Source organism: Lithobates pipiens, unplaced genomic scaffold (assembly GCF_037356315.1).
Source record: "Lithobates pipiens isolate NorthernLeopardFrog02 unplaced genomic scaffold, aLitPip1_a1.2 Scaffold_18, whole genome shotgun sequence".
Taxonomy (NCBI): Eukaryota; Metazoa; Chordata; class Amphibia; order Anura; family Ranidae; genus Lithobates; species Lithobates pipiens.
In genome coordinates this window covers 633,049,504-633,065,961 of record NW_027507758.1, presented here as the reverse complement: position 1 = coordinate 633,065,961, position 16,458 = coordinate 633,049,504, and the positions used below count along the sequence as shown (strand labels likewise).

The window sequence follows — 16,458 nt, the reverse complement described above, 5'->3', positions numbered from 1 at the left end:
CTCGAATCTGGGGTTTGATTTTTATTATTCAGAGCTTTGGAGGGGGTGGGTTATCTGATTTATATGTAAACTGCTCTATGGCCACTAGAAAACGATGGATGGAGCCAAGGAAATCACTTTACGAAATAAAATATGGTCACTTTTATCACGGTTGGATGAATGCTGCTCACATTTAGTCAACTTTTCTTTTCTTTTTTTAATAAACCTTTAGGCGTTTGTGAAATTTGCCACCACAAAATGTATTCAACCAATGAAAGGTAATGACTCCATTTTTATTTTTCTACTGCTATCAATGGCCAACACGGTACGACACTTCATCCATGTCTTTGGTGATCTCTGATCTCCTTATCAACTGTTTCTTCCATGATGAAGATCAGCCATGGAGTATATCTGAGGTGTATATCAGGGTGTGCTTCTTCCCCCACATGAGAGCTGTGATGTCCAGCAACACTCACTAAAGGCACTAATACGCCTTAAGGGTTGTGTGGGATCTCTGATGTAAAGGAAGACAGGACTTCTGTAACATTTCTCTTACTCAGAACAGGAATACGGCTTCTCCCCGTGTGAGAGCTCTGATGTCTGTAAAGGTGGGACTTCTGTGAAAATTTTTTCCCACACTCAGAACAGGAATATGGCTTCTCCCCCGTGTGAGATCTCTGATGTGTATAAAGACTGGACTTCTGTGAAAAACATTTCCGGCACTCAGGACAGGAATACGGCTTCTCCCCCGTGTGAGATCTCTGATGTCTGTAAAGACCAGACTTGCATGAAAAACATTTCCCACACTCAGGACAGGAATAGGGCTTCCCTCCCATGTGAGATGTCTGATGTGTAGAAAGACTTGACTTCCATGAAAAACATTTCCCGCACTCAGGACAGGAATATGGCTTTTCTCCCGTGTGAGATCTCTGATGTCTGTAAAGTTGGGACTTGTCTGAAAAACATTTCCCACACTCAGGACAGGAATATGGCTTTTCCCCCGTGTGCAGTCTCTGGTGTGTGTAAAGATGGGACTTCTGTGAAAAGCATTTCTCGCATTCAGGGCAAGAATATGGCTTCTCCCCTGTGTGAGATCTTTGATGTTTGTAAAGACTGGACTTCTCTGAAAAATATTTCCCACACTCAGGACAGGAATGTATATTTTCTCCTGTATGCAGCCTCTGATGTCTTTGATAGAAGGCCTTTTGTGAAAAACATTTCCCACACTCAGCGCATGAATACGGCTTTTTCTCCGTGTGCAAAATCTGATGTCTGTAAACATGGGATATCACTGAAAAACATTTCCCGCACTCAGGACAGGAATATGGCTTCTCACCTGTGTGAGATCTCTGATGTGTTTGAAGATTGACCTTATGTGAAAAACATTTTCCACACTCAGAACAAGAATACGGCTTCTCCCCCGTGTGAGATCTTTTATGCACATTAAGACGGGATTTGAAGCGGAAACTCTTCCCGCACTCAGTACAGGAAAACCTCCTATCTGTTGGAAGGACGGCACCGTCCCTCACAGTCTGAGGTCCCTCAGGATAAGAGGAATACGATGGTCCATCTACACTGTGTGGTGCCGGATGGACATTTGAGGTAGTCGGGTTTTCTCCTGGACTATACTGTGTGATGTCCTCATCTTCTACTTTACAGTCTGGAGACAAAGTGAGACAATCCTCTGAGGTTTTCCTCATCTCCCGTCCATCTACTAAAATAGAAATAAAAAGATTATTACTAGACATGAGCTGATTGGTTCCCCTAAACCAGGACTCCGCCCACATCAGACAGCTTTGTCTCTGAGGATCTTACAATTCCCCCCTCAAGGTAACTAGTAAATGGGTCCTCTGATCTCCTACCAGATCATTTCTTTATTCATGGACCTTAGTCAGAGAGTGAGGAAACAACGAGAACTGTCTTTTATAGGAGTGACAGTGATGAGGGGATTATAGGACGAGTGTCCCCTCCCCCTCTATCACTCATTGTCATCTTCCCAACACAAGAAGTCCTGCACTTCCTTATTTAGTCCATGATTTAGTCATGAATAACAGCGGGGCTGAGCCCCACCAGAGGTCAGAGAGTGAGGATGGGGGGAGAACAACCAAGATGAAGACTGGACTGATCCTGAAGACCCCCATCATTGGGTTATTGACTCCTCCCTCATTATCACTTTCTGTTTAAGGTTCCAAAGTATAACCACTTCAATACCAGGCACTTTCACCCCCTTCCTGCCCAGGCCAATTTTTAGCTTTCAGCGCTGTCACGCTTTGAATGAAAATTGCACGATCATACCACACTGTGCCCAAATGACATTTTTATAATTTTTTTTCACACAAATAGAGTTTTATTTTGGTGATATTTAATCGTCACTGTTTTTTTTTTTTTGCTAAACAAACAAAAAGAAATGAAAATTTTGGATACGCTCTGAGAGCAAGAGAGCTGCGCTGAAGCTGTTTTTCAGATATGACACAGTATTGAGGTGGTTAAGGATGTTATCACATTATTATCAACATGTAAAAGTCTGTGCTGCAATCAAATCATCAGATATAAAATGTCCAGCTGGTAGAAAATGGCTGTAACAAAAGAGAATACAGAAACCCACCAGAGAGATGTCCCCGTCCTCTGTATTCCCGGGATTCCACACAGGAAGATCACACCATCCCCCACTATTACAAGGTTGGTGGGACGGAGCATCTAGAACATGGGTTTGTGGAGATGATGTATGGATGTTTTTATGTGAGCTTATATCTTACAGATGATATTGTCTTTCATTTTCTTGTTTTAGAGTGGAGATCCAATCGATATAGAATTTAGGGGTTCCCCTTAAAATCCATACCAGGCTACGGGGCTAGCAAGGTGTCAATCTCGCTGATGGAGGCAGCGACATTAACTTCCTTCGCTAGTCCCGTCTTCCTGGAGCCACGTTCAAAATGAATGGACTTTACTCTGTGGGCAAGTCTGTTCATTTCAAAAGTCCTAGCACACAGACGGACAGATTGTCTGCCGGTCTGCCGAGTCTAGCAGACAATTTTGAGTCAAGACTTCTTTCTAAGTCCGCCAGACTTTTGGGAAGAAAAAGTACGCCGGAGCCTACACACGGGTGAATTGTCTGGCAGACTCTGGTCCGCCGAATAGTCCGATCACGTGTACTCGGCATTACATGCACTGCTGACTCACATAGGGGAGATCACATGACTGGACTGGAGCAGCCTGAAAATTAGTTAGTCAGCATAGCTATTAGGAGGGGAGGGGCATTTTAAGGCCAGTTAGGTTTATGCTGGAATTCTGATTTAATCTTCCAGCAATCATGATCAGTGTGGTAATGCTATTTAGATATCCCTTCCCATTGGTGGTCAGTGATATTTAGATATCCTTTCGCATTGGTGGTCAGTGACATTTAGATATCCTTTCGCATTGGTGGTGAGTGACATTTAGATATCCTTTCGCATTGGTGGTCAGTGACATTTAGATATCCCTTCCCATTGGTGGTCAATAGCATTTAGATATCCCTTCCCATTGGTGGTCAGTAGCATTTAGATATCCCTTCCCATTGGTGGTCAGTGGCATTTAGCTATCAATCGCCATTGGTGGTCAGTGGCATTTAGATCTCCCTCTCCATTGGTGGTCAGTGGCATTTAGATATCTCTTCCTATTGGTGATCAGTGGCATTTAGATATCCCTTCCTATTGGTGATCAGTGTATTTAGATATCAATCGCCATTGTTGGTGATTGCCACTGACCAACAATGGGGAGGGATATCTAAATGTCATTTACTGTAAATATCCCTCCCCATTGGTGGTCAGTGGTGTTTAGCTATCCCTTCCTATTGGTGGTCAGTGGCATTTAGATATCTCTCGCCAATTGGTGGTCAGTTGCGTTTAGCCATTCCTCCCCACTGGTGGTCAGTGGCATGTGCTTAAAAATGGCTGAAATACAGTCTGTATGCAGATTTCTATAGAAGGTAGAATTGAAGAGAAGAAGAAGTATTGCAGAAGTGACCATCTAGGCTTGCATCTTTCTTTTAAAGCGGGAGTCCACCGGGACTCCGCGTTTTTTTTTTTTTTTTTAAAAGCCAGCAGCTACAAATACTGCAGCTGCTGACTTTTAAATAGTGACACTTACCTGTCCAGCGCGCCCGCGATGTCGGCACCCGAAGCCGATCGCTCGCTCGTCTATCGGGTCCTGCCGCCACCATCTTGGGTATGGGAATCAGGAAATGGAGCCTTTCGGCTTCATTTCCCGGTTCCCTACTACGCATGCGCGAGCCGCGCGGCGCAATCCGGACGGTCCCCGCTGCCTCTGGGAGCTGTGTGTTTCCCAGCAGGCAGCGGGGCACTTGCTGAAGGGGGCGGGCGCTTGTGGAAAGGGGCGTAACGTACGCCCCTTTCCGCAGAGAGCTAGCCCGGAAGTGGGTGCAGTTACCTGGATTATCCAGGTAACTGCACCCCCCTCCCCCCTGAAAGCTGCCGATTGTGGCGCCGGAGGGGGGGGGATTCCGATGAGCGGAGGTCCATTTTAGGGTGGACCTCCGCTTTAAATAAACTAAATTTCTTTGTTAGAAAGTGTGCCTAAAAATGCACACTCCCATATTACTTCCCTCATCACCTCCCTTCCACTCCCCTCTAAGGGTGGGGGCTAAGAGTAAGAATGTAATATGAACAACATGACTAATTAAAGACAAAGCATAAGTGAGTTTGAGAGACAGCTTGGCTCAGAGTAATTATATAAACACCCAGTTTCTCAAACAAGATATCCATTAAATAGGAATACCCTTATGAAATATAAACTTAGAATATCAATCAAAAATGTCTCAACAGCTTCTTGAAACTGAGAACTCAGTTCAAATGTCACATCTGTAAGTTATTAGTTCAAAAGACATTCATATACACAAAATTACAGGGGATTTCATAACCTCAGTTATATTTATAGGACCTCCATCATTCGGCTCCCCACTACAGCTCTGCAAGAGCACTGTGTGTGCTGAGTCTGGAGTGAGCCGCAGGCTGGCTTTTACAAGCACTGCAGTGTTTGATCACTGCACTCCACCTGCATCACTCTCCAGTGAATTGTTGTGCCTGAGACTCCTGTCCCTTCCACCCCCGCTTGTCCAGGCCCTGACAGAGCATATAGTGTAAAGGCCAGGACTCATAATATTGGTATTCAGTAATCAGTGTAAGCTTAAATGTTTACATGAGACAAGTTGCAGAGGTCCCACACCGCTGCCTCCCATCTCCTGAGACTGCACTCAGTGACTTGGGTCTGAGACTATACAGACATATCCCTCCACCCGGCACAGACAGCAGACAACAGAGTAATCACTGGAAAATTGTTCTGTCAGAGATCTTGCTAGACCCAGGTATTGGGCAGAAGACCCAAAGCACATATCCCAGGTGCCTAGGTAAAGAAACGCCTATGGCAAATGCCAGCTGAACCCCAGAATCTCCATAAATCCAGTCTAGATACATAAATTGTGTCTGCAGCACAGAGAAGGAAGATTATCCCAGAGAAAGTGACCAGGGGATTACAGGCTGATATCACCCAGTCCCCGCCCTACTCTGGACCAATCAGTGAGCAGTATGGGTGGAGGAATGTATTTAGTGTTAATGACCCACCTGTGCTGATCTCTGTAGGAGTGTCCTCCTCTATAAATGTCCCCGTTATTCCATCCTCCTCCATAGACTGCTGATCATCCCTCACACACCTCTCTTCTTCTTCTGATTTCACCTCAAATTCTATATCGATTGGATCTCCACTCTAAAACAAGAAAATGAAAGACAATATCATCTGTAAGATATAAGCTCATATAAAAACATCCATACGTCATCTCCACAAACCCATGTTCTAGATGCTCCGTCCCACCAACCTTGTAACAGTGAGGGATGGTGTGATCTTCCTGTGTGGAATCCCGGGAATACAGAGGATGGGGACATCTCTCTGGTAGGTTTCTATAGCTGGATGTCTCCACCATGGTGTCCTGGTACAGATCTTTGTGTTCTTTTAGAAACTTTGACTCCTCCATAACCCCATCCTCATCATCCTCCTCTTTTATCTCTGCTTTACCCTCAACTTTAGAATCTCTCAGGTTTCCACTCTGAATATAGAATAATTACATAAATTGAAACAATGCAGATAATGTACAGATCCTAATGATACTATCAGTGATTGTTCCTCATCTACCTGATGATGGTGGGGGATGGTGTGACCTTCCTGTGTGGAATCCCGGGAATACAGAGGACGGGGACATCTCTCTGGTGGGTTCCCATTACTGGATCCATCTGTAGGAAACACACACACTGACTGAATACATTGTTTCTATGTGTTTATCAGATGATGGGGGATCTAGGTGGAGCCTCCGTACTGCTCTCTCCTTTACAATAAAGTCTCCTCTTACCCGGTGATGTGAGGGGCGGCTGATTGTCCATCATGACGTCCTTGTAGAGATCCTTGTGTCCTTCTAAATACTCCCACTCCTCCATGGAGAAATAGACAGTGACATCCTGACACCTTATAGGAACCTGACACACACAATGATACAGTCACCATCCAGACACATCCCTTGTCTATTACTGGATAATGTCCCAGAATCCTCCTCACCTCTCCTCCATCATCTCTCTGGTGACTTCTAGAATCTTCTTTGTATTTCTCTATTCTATCGGGGAGGGAGGTGGAGGCGATGTGATGGTCATATGATCTCCAGACTTCATCGGAGGAAAACTCTACATATGAACACAAATAGTAAAATCAAATGATATTCCCAGAATCCTCCTCACCTCACCATTCAGGTCTCCATTTACTAAAGCCTCTCTTCAGACTGAGGTATAATTTACCTACACAGGGCCTCCCACTCCATAGGTTAAAGCAAGACATATGCAATGCTTTCTTTATTACATAGAACACAGGACAATCCTACTTTTCTAGTGAGGATACCAAGGGTCGACCCACATCCTAAGAGCATCAGAAAAAAGAAAAAAAAAAGAGCCAGAAGGAGGGACATTGGGAGGAGGAGATTTGAGGTCAATGTGATGTCATAGGATTCCCTGACTCTGGTTGGAAGGACATTGGGAGGAGGAGCTGTGAGGTTAGTGTGATGTCATAAGATTGTCTTAACTCTGAATGGAGGAACAGTGGTAGAAGGAAAACCATAAGTCACCCTACAGTAATAAACTTCAAAAATCTCCCACTTCCTCCGCTCCCCTCACCCTCCCGCCTGGCCCCAATCTGAACCACATTCCTGTCTGAATAATGTGTCCGGGTTTCAGGCAGAAACATTATTCAGACCAACAGTGAGAATGGGCTGACAAGAGCCCAGGAGCCAGGACGCCATTTCTAGTCACCATGGTGACCTGGGATTTGTTGAGCCCCGACTTATGGTGACCATAGAGACATGGAAATTCAGCTGGTTCAGCAGGGATCGGTCACATTTCCATCCATGTGTGGTCACTGCCAGATAAAAGTCACTCCACAACGGCTGCAGCCAATAGCTTCATCACTGATCTGTGTATTCTGAGAGCGGAGGAGCGCCCTCCATTGTCAGAATACAAAAGTGCAGCAGGGAGGATTCCCCCATCCCCCTCCAATGTGTGGATGGGGGAATCACTTCCGTTTTTTCCTCTCATCCCGCTGGATGAACGATAAAACTGAACCATGTATGGCCAGATTTGGAAGGAAGATATATTCATCATCAACTGATCCCCCTGAAGGGGTTAATCTACATTAGGGTGACCAGACATCCCCGGATTGAGGAAACTGTCCCCGGAGCCAGTCTGTCCCCAGATTGCACTGGTATGGAGGGGGGGCATCTGTTACTCTCGCCCTGGGTGAAACCTGGTGCTGGGGAGAGCCCCCCACTCTGATAGATCATGGAGACCATGGAGAGGTGAGCAAAATCAACCAATCTACGCTGTTCATGTGGGGGGGGGGGGGGGGTGAGTAGTGCAGGAATCAGGTAGGTCAGTGTAGTGGTCAGTATAGAACTCAGGTAGGTCAGTGTAGTAGTCAGTATAGGAATCGGGTAGGTCTGTGTAGGAATCAGGTAGGTTAGTGTAGAGGATAGTGTAGGAATCAGGTAGGTCAATGTAGGGATAAGCTAGGACAGTGTAGGCATAAGGTAGGTCAGTGTATTGGCCAGGTAGGACAGTGTAGTGGTCAGGGTAGGAAACCAGGTAGGTTAGTTCAGTGGGCAGGTAGGTCAGTGTAGGAATCAAGTTGGTCAGTACTACTGTACTAGTGGAAGGGACTCATGGAGTGCTAAAAGTCTGGCAGGGGTGCACATTTCTTGCCTTGTCCCGGACGCTGACAACCCACGCTACACTTCTGACTGCATATATAATTTGAGGAAAATATGCGTATAAAATAATTTACCATTTGCCAATAAAAATATATATATATATATATTTCATTTTAAAAATCTGGTCACCTTAATCTACATATTACCTCCTCTGCCGCCAGATCCTGGAGTGTCTTCTCTTTACGACTAGGTCCTAGGAAATGCAACTTCATGCCAGAATCTGACATCACTTCCTGTCTGTATCTGACATCACTTCCTGTCTGTCTTCCATAGAGACTTCCTGTCTGGGTAGAGGTGAGATCACCACCTTGTGGCGCTCAGAGGAACTGCAGAAACATCTCGTAGTATGAACACAGCCTTGTGCTGTGTGTATGTACTGTATATCCTTATAGACGGGTCATCTCCACTCCCACCAAGGGGGATAGAAATATATTACTGCCCCTTTGGCCCCTTTGATTTTGCAGTAAAATTGATGTCAGATTTAGTCATGTAGAACATCTGTTATATGGATACAAAGAGCCCCAGCCGAGAGTAAAGGGTGGAAATGGCTCCTGATCCCCAGATTTGGCCAATTATGTCCCCAATATAAATAGAAGCGCTGTCCTATTGTGTGTGCACATAAATCATCACAAATACACTAAAATATGTGGAGACATTCATATATAAATTGCTAGGGGCTCAAATAATATTCTCTGCAGATCTACTGCTTCCACTTTACACATACTTCACTGATCTTATGGTGTTTGTCAATAAATGAAGTAAAATGATCCATGTGAAAATTCATATATAACATAAAGTGCTTTGTGAGTAAGAAGGGTAGTGGTGCACTGCACACAAGGAGGATATATCTATTGATAAGAGCAGTATATAAAATTCGCAATGGGGGGATATCCAGTAAACAATACAGGTCTGGGTATGTCTATGTGACTAGTTTAAACAGCAACACTCATTTCTACTAATAGTCCACAACATAAATACATAAAATAGTGAAAATTCATATAAAATCCAAAGTGCAACGTGTTGCGATCCTGTAGTCGCATAAAAGTGCAAATATTCCAATGTGCCGCTGTGGCTGATAAAACAATAATGTTCGTTGCTATTAGTGTAAAATCTACAACATAAAACCGTGAAATAATAAAAACAAGAAAAAAGAAGAAAAAACACAATATAACATTCAAAAGTGCAGCGTGTTGCGATCCTAAAATCGCATAAAGTGCAGGTGTTCTGCTGTGGTGCACATAGGCAAACCTTCAAACATAAATAATAATTAAGTGACAAAAAATATAAGTGTATCAGACAAAAAGTCAGTTTTCAGTGCAAAGTGCTGCGATTATTCTCAAAATCGCATAGGATGTGACTTCTTCAACAAGATATATGATGTGGAGCTGTTGTAATGGGAAGGGCAGTGGTGCTGGTGGAAGGGGATGTGGCCTTGGTGGTCCCGTATATACCAGTAATGGATGTCCCCTTACCTTACCGCTGTAAGGTAACAGCTTATATATAGAGAGCTTTTTGGGATCCTTTAGCGGAATTTTCCCTTTAATGTGGGGTGCCCAGGTCCTGACCAATGTTATGGTTCCTTTAAGGGGGTTTCCTCTGTGGTATTGCAGTCAGGGTTCCTCAGTGGTATGGCATATACATGGATTTAAGCAGAAATGGAGGAAGAATACTCCATAGTGTAAGGTGCTTCAACAGGTTTATTGTTATTAAAACAGTTTAAAAATACTCACAAACAAACAGTCTGTACAGGTATGCCCGCGGCGATCGAGTCCGCGGGTCCCGCGACCGGACTCACGGGGGTCCCGACCAGCGCGGGAGCGTGCCGTCGGCGGCACGCTCCCGATGGCAGGGCGGCATTGAAGATTGGACGTACATGTACGCCAATATGCCTGCCCGTGCCATTCTGTCGACGTACATTGTCGTGCGCTGGTCGGGAACCGGTTAAAGAAGTAGGTGCAAAGTGGAAGAAGTGGATCTGTAGGGAACAGCATCTTGAGCACAAAGCATTTTATGTTGTATAGCGATACCCTCACTTAAGAGGGCCGCAAGTTTGGTTTGGGCCCTGAGCACAGCTCCGCCAACCCCCCCCCCCCCCCGGCAATCTGCTCTACCCACTCTGGCACAGTTAGTATCTAGCAATACACATTAAATCACTTATACTCTAAATATGTGTGTGCGTGGGTGGATAACTCAAGCTCATAGACAATCTTTGAAAGTATATAACTGACTTTACTTGTTGTTTTATAAAAGGAATAACATGAATCGAACATTTGGTTTGCAACACATAAGCAGGTCCCTGCAGTAACCAGTAATAAAGATAAACAGAGTAAACAGCATAATAAAGTATTGCTATGCAACTTTAGCGCTGCCCTTTTTCAGCTACTTCCCCGCATGGGTAAACTAACACCCAGCACTATCTACCTATGCAGTCAGGCCTGACTGATCTAGATGGAAGTCCAGTGAAACAATATTCGCTAGCAATCTTTCGGTGGTGCACTTGAAGAACAACTTTGTAATCCAAACGAATAATAAAGATAAAGTATCTGTCTTTAAACAGCTCTCACCACCCGGACAAGTCCAAGTCAGTTTCCTCCGCCAATTCGTCTAGGAACAGGAATCCACCGACCTCCGAGTCTTCAATCCTTCTGGTGTACTGCAGCAAGGATGAGAAAACGTCTCTCAGGTGCAGCTAGGCTGCCAGAGGGCTCTTTGGAAAAGAGCACAAGGCCCAGGCTTCAGGCCTTGTGCCTCCAGCAGTTCAGCACAGACCTCCTCTTGCTAGGAGAGGGGGGGGGGGTGTCCAAAGAGAGCGAACTAGGCCTCTCCCCCTCCTTATATGCCCTCCCCCATGAGTCTCTGGGGCATAACTCCAAACATCCTGGGAACCAGCGGGGTTCTGGGAACAGTAGTTTTATAGTCCTTAAAGAGACCCCGCTACACACTCCCCCCACTTAAACTCTTTGGTCCCCAAAGATAAACTTTTAACACATATCCTGTACCAATTTTGAAAGTGCTGGGTATGATGTTGGTACAGGGAATTTCCACCAGAACTCAGAGGTGGGATTCCCTGTCCCACAGGTCACACTGGCATGAGTGACCTGCCTAACAGTGCCAGAGAGTGAGCTGGGATTGCCCTCCACCAAATGATCAGTGGAGGGATTAGAGTGTTCAGCACTTCTTCTAGCAGTCACAACAGAGTCCTCAGAGCTCTCCCCCATTTGAGAGTAGGTTAGCTTCTTGGGGGGGTCTCACAACTCGGCGAGCTCTCTGTTCTCTTGGGACTTCAGGCTCTGGTGCCACAGGCTCTACTTCAGGAACACACTCTGAGAGCATCACTGGTTCTGGAACATCGGTCCTTTCCTCTTCTGAGTAAATGCTAGGGAGGTCCTCCCAGCCTTCAGGCACACCACTAGATGGAATGAACTCTGTAGCTTCTGGGTTCAGTGTCCCATCCTGTGTATCCTCAGTAGGTGGGAGATCTATGGCAGAATTTCCTGGAGTTGATGAAGGCCACAGCCACTCAAGCTCTCCTCTTCCACCTTCACCTCGTTGGGAATCTTGTCCATTTCTAACCCGGGAGGTCTGAGACCGAGTGCTGGGTCCCGGGGTATACAGAATGGAAACAGATTCTGGTGGATTTCTCACTGGAGGTATTCTGACTGCTTCAGTAAGCGGGAGCAAATGATTCCTGTGCCAAGTCTTCAAGGGCCCCACTTTCCCCTCTGGTTTTAATTTATACACAGGCAATCCAGGTAGCTTTCTGCAAATGACATAGGGCTCCGATCTCCATCTATCAGCAAGCTTGTGCTTCCTAGGGATCCCCAGATTGCGTAGCAGTACACGGTCCCCAGGCTGCAGGTCTTGCACTCGAACCTTCAGATCGAAGTTCCTCTTGTTGCGGGCTCCCCTTTGGTCCGAGGCCGCCTGAGCTCGTTCATGGGCCACTTTCAAATTGTGTCTAAGTCGGTCCACATATCCCTTGTGGGAGGTAGCAGAGGCATGGTCTAGGGAAATGCCAAAGGCCAGATCCACCGGCAATCTTGCTTCTCTCCCAAACATGAGCCGGTAGGGGGAGTAACCCGTCACATCACTTGTGGTGCAGTTGTAAGCGTGCACCAAAGCTGATATGTGTTGGCTCCAGTGTTGCTTCTTCTCTGTCTCTAGAGTTCCAAGCATGTTTAGTAAGGTCCGATTAAACCTCTCAGGTTGGGCATCTCCTTGTGGATGATAAGGTGTAGTCCAACAGCATCCTGGCAGGGATCTCTATGGGTCTCTCCGTAGGGTTTCTCACACTCACTGGGACTCTTCCTCGAGCCTTCTTCAGGGCCTTGATTGGAATCACTTCCGGTATCACTTCCAGGCCTGAGTGGTCCTCCCTTGGATCGGATTCCAGCATGACAAAGGGGCCAGGCTGTTCCCAGGTAAGCTTCACCGTCGCCCTGAGGCAGGCTACCTCTCCGGACTGCAGCACCACTCCTTCTCTCCCAAGTCTCCACACCTTCCCTATCCCCTCTCCTGGGGTCTTCTGCTCTAGGACCAACCGTTGGTAGGCTGTCTTCAGCATGGGATGGATATTGGGATCTTGATGGTTTCCCGTCTTCACTAGGGGGGTCAGAAGTCTTCGCACCAGATCCGTATTGGTCCCTATGATGAGGGACATCTTGCTGGCCCCGGGCGGTCTAGGACACACAACTGCCAGGGTGTCAAACACCTCTGTTTTCCGCCCCACAGATGGATCGCAGGTCAGCTTTATGGGCAGGTAACCATCGTAGGGGAAACTCTGAGCTCCCAGGCCCCATATCTCCAGCTCTTCTATCTTCTGTATAGGCAAATGGCTCAAGTGCCTATCATAGAAGTCTCTGTACAACAAAGTCACTTGAGCTCCAGTGTCCAGGAGGGCCTTCGTGTAGACTCCTTCCACCTGGATGGAGACAGTGGGGGATGGGCCGACCAATTCTTCTGGGTAGGGCCGGGTTGAGGCCACCTTCTTCTGGGGACCCGTCTTCATCCAATTGGTTTTTGACTTTATTCTTTTTCGAGCCTGGTATGCATTGACCCTCCCCACAGTAATGGGAGTACAAACCCGCTGAGGGATGTTATTCGCTCTTATTTGTAGACATTCCTTCTGAGGGGTCTGGTTTTCTCTCTCTCTCTCCCTTCTATTCAGTTTGGAGTTCACTGAAAGGCATGGGCACCTGGTTAACTCCCTCACCGGGGCCCTCTGGAGTTTCCCGCCGGCTGGCGGTTATCTATCTTCTTCTTCTTGGGACTGGAACATCTACTGGCGAAGTGGCCACTGCCCCCGCAGTTGTAGCATAGCATCTCTTCTCAGTCCCGAGTGGGGCTTGGTGTTGGTGTATCTGGAAACAACTCCTTCCTAGGACTTGGTTTCTCGGCTCCCCCTTGACCTTTCGCCATCATAGCAGTCAACATCTCCATCACCTGGGACATCTGTAACTTCAAAGTGTCCACCTCCTTATCTCTAGCGGGAGTCATGGCCGGTGTAACTATTGCTACCGGTTGTTCGACGGGCTCGATGGGATGTTCTTCCCTTTTCTCTTCCAGTAGGGCCTCTTCCTCTCTGATCATTCGGATGAGGTCAGTGTACCCCAGATTCTTCCCATCCTGTTGGGCACGCAGTGTCCATGCAATAGGATCCATGGGTTGAGCTCCCCTCAGTACCTGTTGAGCATGGGCCTCATCTACTTTCCCTGGGCTGATCCCCTTCCTTAGGATCATCCTATGCAGGATTTTATCTAAACGTCCCATGTAGTCTGATAGTTTTTCACCTTTCTTCTGGTAGCAATGCTCTAACTGATAAGCAAGCTCAGAGATTTTCTCTGTCCCACCAAACACATTCTGTAATACATCTAGGTACTCCTGCGCATTACAGTCTGTCCTGCTCATCTTCAGGTTGCGTACGGCCTCTAGAGCAGGCCCCTTTAGACTTTCCACAATCCTCTGCTTCTTTCTGCACTCTGGAACTTCCCATTCCTCTAGTGCCTGAGTTGCGCTATCTAACCACTCTTCAAATCCCTCTTCTTCCGAAGGTACAGGTTTCCTCCCTGAAAACATCCGGAGTTTTCTGTACCCCGACATCGGGTAATCTGTGGGATCCTTCTTGCACTGGGCTACAATCTCCCCCAGGACAGCACACAGTTCTGCGCTAAGGGTGGCCGGTGCTGGTCTGAGACTCTCGGGTGAGGTACGGGCCGCAGCCTGCGGTGATCCCGTTGGCGATGGCTCCTCCTTTGTTGCGTGCGTCAACCTATAGGATCTGTTGTCTTGTGTCCGCACACAGTTGCGCTTGCAAGCCTCCGGCATCCCATCCCAGTATTCCACTAGCGCGTACTGATATGAGATGTCTGGGTCTGATTTTATCTCCATCACCCATGGTTCATGGTCTGGGGACACTGACTTCATTAACTCCTCTACGGTCTCAGTCGACCATTTCTCCCCTGGGAGGCTAATGACCACTGACTGACTTGGGTCGGCCTTAGCCGCTTCACACCACACTCTGACTCCCTGTGGGTCCATGCCGGTACCTCTGGCGTGTTCACCGCTGTCTCAGAAATCCCGGATTTACGAGCCCCCACGTATAGCGATACCCTCACTTAAGAGGGCCGCAAGTTTGGTTTGGGCCCTGAGCACAGCTCCGCCAACCCCCCCGGCAATCTGCTATACCCACTCTGGCACAGTTAGTATCTAGCAATACACATTAAATCACTTATACTCTAAATATGTGTGTGCGTGGGTGGATAACTCAAGCTCATAGACAATCTTTGAAAGTATATAACTGACTTTACTTGTTGTTTTATAAAAGGAATAACATGAATCGAACATTTGGTTTGCAACACATAAGCAGGTCCCTGCAGTAACCAGTAATAAAGATAAACAGAGTAATCAGCATAATAAAGTATTGCTATGCAACTCTAGCGCTGCCCTTTTTCAGCTACTTCCCCGCATGGGTAAACTAACACCCAGCACTATCTACCTATGCAGTCAGGCCTGACTGATCTAAATGGAAGTCCAGTGAAACAATATTCGCTAGCAATCTTTCGGTGGTGCACTTGAAGAACAACTTTGTAATCCAAACGAATAATAAAGATAAAGTATCTGTCTTTAAACAGCTCTCACCACCCGGACAAGTCCAAGTCAGTTTCCTCCGCCAATTCGTCTAGGAACAGGAATCCACCGACCTCCGAGTCTTCAATCCTTCTGGTGTACTGCAGCAAGGATGAGAAAACGTCTCTCAGGTGCAGCTAGGCTGCCAGAGGGCTCTTTGGAAAAGAGCACAAGGCCCAGGCTTCAGGCCTTGTGCCTCCAGCAGTTCAGCACAGACCTCCTCTTGCTAGGAGAGGGGGGGGTGTCCAAAGAGAGCGAACTAGGCCCCTCCTTATATGCCCTCCCCCATGAGTCTCTGGGGCATAACTCCAAACATCCTGGGAACCAGCGGGGCTCTGGGAACAGTAGTTTTATAGTCCTTAAAGAGACCCTGCTACAGTTGTATATGAATTTGCACATTGTTCGGTTTACTTAATTTACTGATAAACACCATAAGATCAGTAAAGTAGGTGTAAAGTGGAAGCAGTGGATCTGCAGAGAATATTATTTGAGCCCCTAGCACTTTATATATGAATGTCTCCACATATTGTAGTGTATTTGTGATGATTTATGTGCACACACAATAGGACAGCCCTGTGACACATAATGCTCTTCTAGTTGATAAAGGGAATACTTACCTTTGTTACAGCAGAAGTCCGGTATAAGTTACTTCTGTAGGTATTTGAGTTGTTACACATAGCGCGGGTTTTATTCTATTTATATTGGCCAAATCTGGGGATCAGGAGCCATTTCCACCCTTTACTCTCGGCTGGGGCTCTTTGTATCCATATAACAGATGTTCTACATGACTAAATCTGACATCAATTTTACTGCAAAATCTAAGGGGCCAAAATGTCTCCCCCCCAAGCAGTAATATATTTCTATCCCCCTTGGTGGGAGTGGAGATGACCCATCTATAAGGATATACAGTACATACACAGCACAAGGCCGTGTTCACACTACGAGATGTTTCTCAGGGCTGCAGTTCCTCTGAGCTCCACGAGGTGGTGATCTCACCTCTATCCAGACAGGAAGTCTCTATGGAATACAGACAGGAAGTGATGTCAGGTACAGACAGGAAGTTC

At 46.6% G+C, this 16,458-nt stretch overlaps 2 protein-coding genes across 3 annotated transcripts in view; one reads left to right on the top strand and one right to left on the bottom strand.

Annotated features, from left to right (window-relative positions):
- The window catches only part of LOC143986885 (uncharacterized), a 159,558-nt gene that overhangs the window by 78,268 nt on the left and 64,832 nt on the right, over positions 1-16,458 (top strand). The window lies entirely within an intron of this gene.
- Positions 252-8,494, bottom strand: LOC143989632 (uncharacterized). Of its 2 annotated transcripts, none has more exons than XM_077489879.1 (7): positions 8,399-8,494; positions 6,577-6,698; positions 6,374-6,497; positions 6,160-6,257; positions 5,846-6,073; positions 5,595-5,736; positions 252-1,693 (listed from the first exon to the last, which is right to left on the bottom strand). In XM_077489879.1, the coding sequence occupies exons 3-7, from the start codon at positions 6,456-6,458 to the stop codon at positions 474-476; spliced, it is 1,773 nt and encodes a 590-aa protein (XP_077346005.1). In that variant the 5' UTR covers positions 6,459-6,497; positions 6,577-6,698; positions 8,399-8,494; the 3' UTR covers positions 252-473. The 2 variants fall into 2 exon arrangements, with proteins under 2 accessions (XP_077346005.1, XP_077346004.1); XM_077489878.1 differs by having other exon boundaries at positions 8,416-8,494.